The sequence below is a fragment of the Sebastes umbrosus genome, chromosome 1, assembly GCF_015220745.1.
Source record: "Sebastes umbrosus isolate fSebUmb1 chromosome 1, fSebUmb1.pri, whole genome shotgun sequence".
NCBI classification, from domain to species: domain Eukaryota; kingdom Metazoa; phylum Chordata; class Actinopteri; order Perciformes; family Sebastidae; genus Sebastes; species Sebastes umbrosus.
This window is the reverse complement of record NC_051269.1, coordinates 13,146,251-13,156,335: the sequence shown is the minus strand read 5'-3', so window position 1 is coordinate 13,156,335 and position 10,085 is coordinate 13,146,251. Positions and strand designations below refer to the sequence as shown.

At 40.7% G+C, this 10,085-nt stretch overlaps 1 protein-coding gene across 3 annotated transcripts; it reads left to right on the top strand.

Annotated features, from left to right (window-relative positions):
* The first annotated feature begins 318 nt into the window (after positions 1-318).
* Positions 319-8,297, top strand: alas1 (aminolevulinate, delta-, synthase 1). 3 transcript variants are annotated; one of them, XM_037776830.1, is made up of 11 exons: positions 319-497; positions 4,130-4,379; positions 4,507-4,689; positions 4,784-4,915; positions 5,104-5,323; positions 5,845-6,029; positions 6,144-6,323; positions 6,584-6,748; positions 7,306-7,574; positions 7,666-7,828; positions 7,964-8,124. In XM_037776830.1, the coding sequence occupies exons 2-11, from the start codon at positions 4,163-4,165 to the stop codon at positions 8,122-8,124; spliced, it is 1,875 nt and encodes a 624-aa protein (XP_037632758.1). In that variant the 5' UTR covers positions 319-497; positions 4,130-4,162. The 3 variants fall into 3 exon arrangements, with proteins under 3 accessions (XP_037632758.1, XP_037632765.1, XP_037632773.1); XM_037776837.1 differs by having other exon boundaries at positions 329-497; positions 4,138-4,379; XM_037776845.1 differs by lacking the exon at positions 319-497 and having other exon boundaries at positions 4,163-4,379; positions 7,964-8,297.
* Positions 8,298-10,085: the final 1,788 nt, after the last annotated feature.

The following is a 10,085-nucleotide window of genomic DNA, read 5'->3' as shown; positions in this document are numbered from 1 at the left end:
TAAAGGTCTTATAGTCCTCATAGTTCTCATATGGAGGTCAGCCTTGGTTGAGGAGCCTGATGGATACCAGCATGAAGGACTGACCCAGGCGCTTTGTGTTGTGCGGAGAGGGGAAGTAATTAAATAAAGTAGCCTATCCTTAATTAATTATACCTTCAAACATCTACATAGAAAAATTCCCTGCGAGGTGTGTTCATTTGATCTTATGGTTTGGATCACATGCATGAGTCACACAGCTGACTGACTGGACTGACCTTTTGACGTCAACGAGTAAGATCTCGCGAGACTTCCGCTGGTGTGAGCTGTTATAAGCAGCTGCACGTCCTCGTCCTCCTCGTTCGTCCTCAGTGCAGGATAACGAAGAAGTAGTCCTCTGCTCTCACCTTCTCCACTCAAAACTACTCGTTTTACTCAAAGCAGCAGCTCCTCTGCTTTTATCCAACACACTACACGACTGCTGAAGAGGATAACACCTTCAAGAGTGAAGTTTTTACGAGGTAAGTTGTTTTATTTGATCAACACTCCTGGTTGTTAGCAGCCTCTTAGTCAACGTTAAGCTAGCTGACGGTAAGCTCGGTCAACCTGCAAGGATCACAACATTTACACTCAGTTTAGCTCACAGTAGCTAGGATTTATAATGACGCATATATAATAGCTGGTTATTTAAGTAGTAAGGTGAGGTAACGTTAGATACAGACGAGTCGTGACTCTCTTCATGTGTTATAGCACCAACACAGGAAATGCTCTGCGAGTCGTTGGCGCGGAACAAAACTTTTAAAGGTGCTTTGTGAACACCTGCAGACTATTCAATGTGTCTAATAAATCATCACGTTTATAATATATCAGTAAGTTAAGCTATAGGCTTGTGTCAATGCCAGTATTGTGTATTTATACTGTAGGTAAACGGTGCACGGAAGGATATCAGGTTACACCGGCTGACGGAAAGTTTTCACTGTAACACCAGTGAAGACTTGACTGAAAGGAGAGAAAGAGAGAAAAAACACGTGAAATGTGATCAAAATTATCATCAACACAATCTAATTTGTTATTTTATTGACTTGTTTTATTAAGTAGGATTAATTGTGCTTCAGTGTTTGGTTTTACTGACTTGAATCCCTGTTCCTCGAGCTTGGAAACCTCTGGGAGTGATGACTCTGTCGAGGAATGTCCAGACATGACTTACTCTGGGGGGAAGGGTTATTATGACATAGGGATAGACGTCAGGTTTCCCCTTTTTACGCAACTACACTTCACTATAGACAGACTTCATTTGTCTAACATGTTTATTACAATGCAACACACACACACACACACACACACTCACTCACACACTTGTCTTTTTTGACTAGTCTTCTATTTACTGAAAAAAATAACAATAAAACATAAAATAAGACACATTTTCATACAATTTGCAGTCGTGTTTAGCAGCAGAGAAAAGTGCGTTTATGTCCATAGTAAAGTGCTGTTTGCATATATATCTTGTCCTAATTGTTTGTTATCACTATTATGTAGTCATATTATCTCTTTATATTAATGTTGTCTCTAGGTGGAGGCTTCAGATAAGCCCAGTGGTTTTATTTGCCTCTTCCTGCACTTTATATTTTTCATTAATTTTTTTTGTTATGTTGTATAGTCATAAATTGTGCAAAATAAATAAATAAATAAATGTCATGATCTGGCACCTGTTGGACCCCGGCAGTTCGTCCAGTAAATTAAATACGATTGTAATGTGACAGTTAATTTTGTAAAAGATACGTGACAAAAACTGGAAAACTATTATGATATTTAAGGTTTCAGTGGAGGTACTCACACAAGGTTTTTAACGTGTGATAAAATGGCCAAGATTTTTTAGCTTGATGGTCCATTACTGACCTTGAAAATAGTAGTTTGGCCAAAAAAAAAAGTCTTCACACAAAGTTCACCTTGAACGTTTCTGGCGCATTCAGCCACCCCTTGAGACCTTCAACAGTGAATAAAACTGACTTTCCATTAAGTGGACATTGTGTTAAGAATTTATTGTCAAAGCCTAGATTTTGTTTTATTGTTTAAAGAATGGTTCACCACATAAACCACAATATTTTCCCCCCTTTCCTATAACCCATGCCTTAAGCCTGGAGCACACAGCCCGCTTCATGCTCGCGTGACGGCAACGTCGCATGTTGTTTTTTATTTCGGCATCCATGTTAACAGGTTAGAGTGGACACACTGCCCGCATGAGACGCGCGTCAGACGCGCGTCTCAGCAACAAGGTGGTGAAAAGCTCCAAGTTGCCTGAGATGTCGGAACATCAGCATTTGTAATGTAAATTGCTGTCCCGCCCCAGATGTAAATTAAGTCGTTTTCGATAAAAGCCGCAACCTGGAATGCTGTAGAACAGGAACCCGAAACCCCCTGGAAATGTTGTTTAAAACTGTGCCAGTCAAAGTGAAGAGGGATTGCTGTAGGCTCTCTCTTACTACTAATGTATTTATTTATTTTTTTGTATTAATATATAGCCCACAGAAATCCCTCTTCACTGTCAATGAAGAGGGATTTATATTTATATATATATATATATATATATATATATATATATATATATATATATATATATATATATATATATATATATATATAAGAAGTAGACGAGTCGGGTGATGAAGTTACTGACGATCGCACTCGGACGTCTCAAACAAACGGCGCTGATAAATGAGTGACACATTTAAAATATATTAAGCTGTAACACTGATTATCTTAAACATTGTAAATATTCACTAAACAAGCATAATTTGGCGGTGTTTTATTTGGACCTATTGTCTCCTAAGTACATGTATAAAATCATTAATGTCATAATCATTAATGTATATATATATATGTATATGTATATATATATATCTATATATATATATATATATATATATCTATATCTATAGATATAGATATAGATATATATATATATCTATATCTATATAGATGTATATGTATATCTATATAGATATATATATATCTATATAGATATATAGCCCATAGAAATCCCTCTTCACTGTCAATGAAGAGGGATATATATATATATATATATATATATATATATATATATATATATATATATATATATATATATATATATATATATATATATATATATATATATATATATATATATATATATATATATATATATATATATAAATCTCTCTTCACTGACAGAAAAGAGGCATTTATATGGGCTATATATTAATATTTATGTATGAATTTATTTGCTTGTTTTTAATAATATTTACAAATTACCACACAGTTCTTACCCTTTTTTGTCTTAAATAAATCACATTTATCATGAAGTTAAATGGCCATTAAAAGGCAAACTCTATGTAGAAAGAAAGGGCTGTCAGCAACAGCAAAAACACAGCTGACAGGTAGCTGAGACGCTCCCGAGACGTGGGTAACTCGCGTCTAGTGTGAACACCCTAGGTGAGCATGACGCGGCCACGACGTGACGCTGCCGTCAGGCGAGCCTGAAGCGCGCTGTGTGGCCCGGGCGTAACAAATAGTTTTGGTCTGTCTGAACAACCGTTGACATTTGCTCTGGTCTCCAAAAAATGTTTGAAAACCCAACAGTAAACTCTCTCCTCAGCAATAAAATGACCGCTATAATATTCCACTGAACCTCATGGTGAATAGTTTCATAGGGAACAATTTTCTACGAATGTACTCCAAACGGCTGTCTTCCCTGCACAGAAAGAAGAAGCTGTTTACTGAAATGTGTGCATGTCATTGAGTTATGTTTTTTATTGTAGCATACACATCTATTAAACAGTAGTACAAATGGGAGAATAATAAAAAAAAAAAGATATATTATAAATAGAAAATATGTATTTGCTTGACCTATAAAACAGTAAGATATTGCATTTCATATATTGCATGTTGCATACACAAGTTCTGTATACATACAAAGGTACATACACGTGACACCAAAACGGTTTGAATGGACTGATTGCATTTCAGGTAAAATTGGGAAAAACACATTCCTAGGTTCCCACAATCCTTTGTGTTTTGGTTGTACTGTGAAAAACAAGTTTTTGCAGCGCGTAGAAAGAAGTATCTGAACTGTCCACAGCACAAGTTTCAATCAAGTTTCAACTGTCTCCTTTAGACCTCTGGACAATCATCATCACCACTGCTGACTATGGATGTGATCATGCGTCGCTGTCCGTTCCTGGCTCGTGTGCCCCAGGCCTTCTTCCAGCAGCCCAAAAAGTCTATGGTGGTGTACGCCCAGCGATGCCCCATCATGATGGAGCTGGCCGCTAAACCCATGGCTCCATCGATGGCCCGGGCCCTCTGCTCCTCCTCCTCCTCGTCCTCCCACCACAAGATTGAGGACATCATGTCTGCCAGTGAAGGTGAGGATGACAAAGAAGGAATAGAAACATATTTTTATCCTAATTCAATGCGGTAGCTACATTATATCAAGTGAAATATCTCAGTTAACGTGATGACTGACTAAAACTTCTTCTTGTCCACCTGCAGGCCGCAAACAGGAAGGGGAGCCCAAGCTGCCTGGTGGCCACCCGATGCCATCTTCAGGCCAGGCGGTGGCCTCCAAATGCCCTTTCCTGGCCGCTGAGATGTGCCAGAAGAACAGCAGTGTGGTCCGCCAGGTCGGCATGGAGTACCAAGAGGATGTTCAGGAAGTCCGCACTGTCAAGAAAGGTAAGAGTTGTTTAGAAATTGATTAGACTTCAGTGTTTCGGCCCATCTTTTTGTTCATAATTTGATACCATTTTCTTTTTGTCCTCCCTTGCAGAAGTGTCCCAAGTGACCCTGGCCAATACCATTAAAGGAAGCGGAGGGGAGAAAGCCAATCTGCTGAAGACCCTCCTGAAGCAGCGCCCTAAAAGTGTCACCCACTTGCTGCATGACAATCTGCCAGGCACTAGTAAGTTTGAGTTGTTAAGCCACCACATTATCCTCCAAGACTGTGATCATACTAGCAACTATTTCACTCTCATATTGCCGTTTACATTTTGAGTAAGGTGAGCTGAGACTTTCATCATGTCAGGCGTTGCTTCATCCGTCACAATGCAAGCCTCATTAAGCAAGCTTTGCCTTCCTGTTGTGTTGCAGTGTCCCGCTACCAATACGACGAGTTTTTTGAGAAGAAGATAGACGAGAAGAAGAGTGACCACACCTACCGCGTGTTCAAGACCGTGAACCGTCTGGCCAACGAGTTCCCCATGGCCGACAACTTCACTGGCTCCTTGGAGGAAAAGAAGGAGGTGTCCGTTTGGTGCAGCAACGACTACCTGGGCATGAGTCGACACCCACGGGTCGTTCAATCCATCATGTGAGTACTGGAGGAGTTGTTTGTGCGTGTGAGTGTAGGAAAAAAACACACATGAGTCAGTCACTTGGGTCCAGATGTGTTTATATGTAATGGGACAAATATTTGTCTTGGCTGTCCACGTCTCCTGTTGACGCTTTAGTGAGTTCACAGCACGTAATAATTGAATACAACCTGACACCTGTGGGTGATCCAGTCCATTGTTAGTGTGGGCGTAGAGTGTTAGTCTGCCATAGTTCACACTTGAACCTCATGGGAACCCAATGAGGTGGGATGTTTTTCTTCTTTTCCTTTCAGCTTGTTTGAGCTTGTCCAGCTCTCTTACCTCCTGTGCAGCAGTAACATCTTGAAACAAGGTGTCACTTACTACGTGGCAACTCTCCCGCTTACTTACTTACATTTTCTTGTAGTCTTACCCCTCCTTAAGCTTCCATCCAACATACATATACTGTAAGTGTGTGCGATTTAAAAAAAATAGATGGGATAAAACTAACTTTTGTGTATGTCTTTTTCTCTGTTTCCAGGGAAACTTTACGAAAGCATGGTTCAGGGGCAGGAGGCACCAGGAACATCTCTGGGACCAGTAAATTCCACGTGGAACTGGAGCACGAACTGGCCGACCTTCACAAGAAGGACGCCGCACTGCTCTTCACCTCCTGCTTCGTTGCCAATGACTCCACCCTCTTCACCCTCGCCAAGATGCTACCCGGTATGCAATAAGTCCGTTAGTCGTTAATTAATGTGTGACATTTATGTGCATTAGTCACTTTGTTGCCAACTGTCATTCTCACTTCCTCTCTTTCTTTTTTCCGAACTGTTTCAGGATGTGAAATCTACTCGGATGCGGGCAACCACGCCTCAATGATCATGGGTATCAAGAACAGCGGAGCCAAGAAATTCATTTTCCGCCACAATGACGTCGCCCATCTCCGAGAGCTTCTACAGAAGGGAGATCCCACAAAACCGAAGATCGTGGCCTTTGAGACCGTCCACTCCATGGATGGTTAGTTTGGGATCTTCCCCATTATTTTTTTTTTTTTTAAAAAGCATTTTCAAAACCTCCTTATTACCTGGTTGCTCATTGATTGTCATAATAATGTTCACTGAGCTGGTAAGAATGTCGATTAATGCTTAACTTTTTTTGCACAAGAACCATCATTTAATAGTTGTCTAGAAAAGGAAATGGATGAAATGACCTATTTCGTGCCTGTATTCTGGCTAATGGTTAAATGTTTACTTTCTATCCATCTTTCTGTAACACAGGTGCTGTGTGTCCGCTGGAGGAGATGTGCGACGTGTCCCACGAGTTTGGTGCCATCACCTTCGTAGACGAGGTTCACGCTGTGGGCCTGTATGGCGCCAGAGGAGGGGGCATCGGAGACAGGGATGGCGTCATGGACAAGATGGATATCATTTCAGGGACACTAGGTCAGCACTTAATCTCTACTAAAACAAAAATAATCATGATGTTCTAACTATGCATTTTGACTTTGAAGCCATTAAATGAACCATTTATACTTGACATGAATGGCTAGTTGTGTCAGTATCTTACCATTTCTATTTTGCTATATTTTTAATTATGTTTATGAATCACAACAGTTGCTCCCAGCTAGTGGGAATCTCTGTTTTGTTGCTATGCTCAGGATCAAGCCTCATCTGTGTCACACAATATGCCAGAGGGCTTAAAGAAGCCGGGGCTGCTCTGTTGTTGCTAGGAGACTGTGGGCTCTTGTTGCGCTCTTATTGAATTACTCCCTGCGTCTGTGTGACGCTGTCAAGCTGAAGGGACAATCATTTCTAACTGAGAGCTCTACAGCCCCTGTTTTTCCTGCTGCTGCCTATTTCAGAGTGATCTAGTTTGTGAGATTACAGCGGGAGGATTTTTCATAGACCACTGAGCATAATGTAGTGAGTGTTTTGTCTCCGGAGCTGTAGCAACTACCCAGATTAAAGAGTAACCAACTGTGTGTCATGTCTTCTTCCAGGCAAGGCCTTCGGCTGCGTGGGAGGCTACATCGCGAGCACCGCCGCTCTGATAGACACGGTGCGTTCCTACGCCGCGGGTTTCATCTTCACCACCTCTCTGCCACCAATGCTGTTGCACGGAGCCAGGAACTCCATCCAGGTTCTTAAAGGGGAGGAGGGACGCACACTGAGACGTAAACACCAGCGCAACGTCAAGCTGCTCAGACAAATGCTGATGGACTCGGGGCTGCCAGTGGTGCACTGCCCCAGCCACATCATCCCAATCCGGGTAATTTATTATTTATTGCCTAACAACAGGAAATTGACACTCAGTAGTCCTCAGATTCTTATCATCATGTGTGGCTTTTTATTATTTTTAGGTGTCAGATGCAGAGAAAAACACTGAGGTGTGTGACCTCATGATGAGTCGCCACAACATCTACGTGCAGGCCATCAACTATCCCACTGTTGCCAGGGGAGAAGAGCTCCTGCGTATCGCCCCAACGCCTCACCACTCCCCCGAGATGATGAAATACTTTGTTGGTAAGAACATCTAAGTAGTCTTTGTTCATGTATTTCAGTTAAAATGTAAATTCACCTTGTATGGACATGAAACTTTCTCTCAGTGATAAAAGGTTAACTTGACTTCCACTCTCTTTCCTGTTTTCCCCTCCACAGAGAGGCTGGTGCACACATGGAAGGAGGTGGGCCTGGATCTGAAGCCCCACACTTCAGCAGAGTGCACGTTCTGCCAGCAGCCGCTGCACTTCGAGGTGATGAGCGACCGTGAAAAGTCTTACTTCAGCGGCCTCAGCCACCCCATCTCAGCCTGCGCATAACACTACTCACTACCGCTGGCTAGAGACGGCACATACACACTCAACACCCATTCCTCTTATCACTGTCATAGAATGTATTAATTATCTTTGATAAGTCCTACACATATTATTTAAAATATTCTATGTTCAGATGTTCTATATGCTCAGAAAATAAAATATGGGAAAGAAAGCGACTTTGTTTGTTTGTGTGGTTTTTCTTCTTTAGATTTATACAGCCGCTGATTTGATAAAGGAACCATGAACAAGATGAGATTCTTCCATACACATAAAACCTTTGACTGCACTTTTGATTGTTTGTGTGTGCAACAGTTGTCCTATAGTACAAGGAAACATAAATAAAACTAATCATAATGTGTGTCCAGATTGTCATAATGCTGACTTAATTACATATAACAGAAGATTGTATTCATCAAATTAAACCTGCAGTAGGCAGAATTTCTTTTGGCATCATTGGGCAGAAATTCTATAATAACTTTCAGCATATTGTAACTCAGGTGTTCTGAGAGAAAACTAGACTTATGCACCTCCTCATGGCTCTGTTTTCACGCTTTAAAAAAATCTAGCCCGTGATGGGAAACTTTGACCAATCACAGGTCATTTCAGAGAGAGAGAGAGAGCGTTCCTATTGGCTGTTCATTCAACGGAGGCAGCTGTAAATTACTTGCGAACTCCGATCAAACGGTCAAATTAGGCAGCGCTGATCGAATATGAATTAATATTCTGTTACTGTAATGTCTATTTCTCTCCTCAGATGTTTTCAGAAACACACAACTAAAACTAAAGACCTTAAAAGTATGTAAATTGGTAGCTAGTCAATATTTTAGTGCTTCTCCATCAAAAGCAATCAATTATCTGGTAGTTGTAACATCAATAGCAAACATAATTTACAAATCACAGCTTTGGGTGGCCAAATTATAAACTTACCAGCCAATCTTTTGTGAATGTAGTTATGCATTTATTTTATTTATCTCCATACATGAAGTACTGTAATGCCTATTTCTCGCCTCAGATGTTTTCAGAAACATCTTGTAGTGTACTGTTTAGCTGTAAAATGAGTTCGCTCCGGCTGGTGGGCGGTGCTTGGTATTTCCTCAACTGATCTCAACATGGCTGCCGGGTCACAAACTTTCTCATTTTACAGCTAAACATGATTTTTATTTCAGATTACCTGTCTCATGCACTACTGTCAGGATATAGTGACCGTTTTATAAGAATAACTTTTTAAAATTATATTTGCTCCAATTCTACCCACTGCAGCTTTAACTGGGTGAACTGACACCTCAAGTAGCATTTAGTCACATGCTTCTGACCAGAGCTGGGGTCAAAACCAAAGTGGGGCCCATGGTTCGATTTGGTCCGCCAGATGTTTCTAGCGAAAAATATAAAAAAAAATGTTTTTATATAAATCACTGTTTATATTGGGGTTTCTTTGTGACGTAAAATACTCTTAAAAAAGGAGTGGCACACGGACAAAAGGCATTTCAATTAAGGGACCTTGGGATCCTCGTACCATTTGCATCTTAACACAACACAATAGGTGTTTGCTTTTGGCCTGTGGCCCACCGTTAACACAAAGTTGGGGCACTTCTGCTTTTGACGTGCAGAGGTAGAATGATTTCTAGCTGCTCTCGTAAGGCTATATTATAAACTGGGTCACAGCAATTTGTCTGGCTCAGCAGATGAAAAGACTAAATCTTTGTGTTGTGGTGTTGGTGACCTAATTATTTTGATCCGCTGGCCTACTTGCTCTTGTACACATGTATTGATTAATTTCCTGCGTGGTACTGATAAACACCTGGAACAAACAATACTATCACTGCAATCTGTAGCAAATAAGCAATAAATTAATGAATACTTCACATGGTACCCAGTCAATTTGCTGACAAACGGTCATGTATTATGTACACACGTAGGCAAAATTGTTGGTACCCTTCTGTTAAAGAAAGAAAAACCCAAAATGG

Excerpts from the sequence above, each read along its gene's own strand:
- alas1 (XM_037776845.1), top strand. The coding sequence starts at position 4,163 with ATGGATGTGATCATGCGTCGCTGTCCGTTCCTGGCTCGTGTGCCCCAG. Across the intron at positions 4,916-5,103 it reads TGACAATCTGCCAGGCACTA|TGTCCCGCTACCAATACGAC; the intron begins GTAAGTTTGAGT and ends GTTGTGTTGCAG. Across the intron at positions 7,829-7,963 it reads GATGATGAAATACTTTGTTG|AGAGGCTGGTGCACACATGG; the intron begins GTAAGAACATCT and ends TCCCCTCCACAG.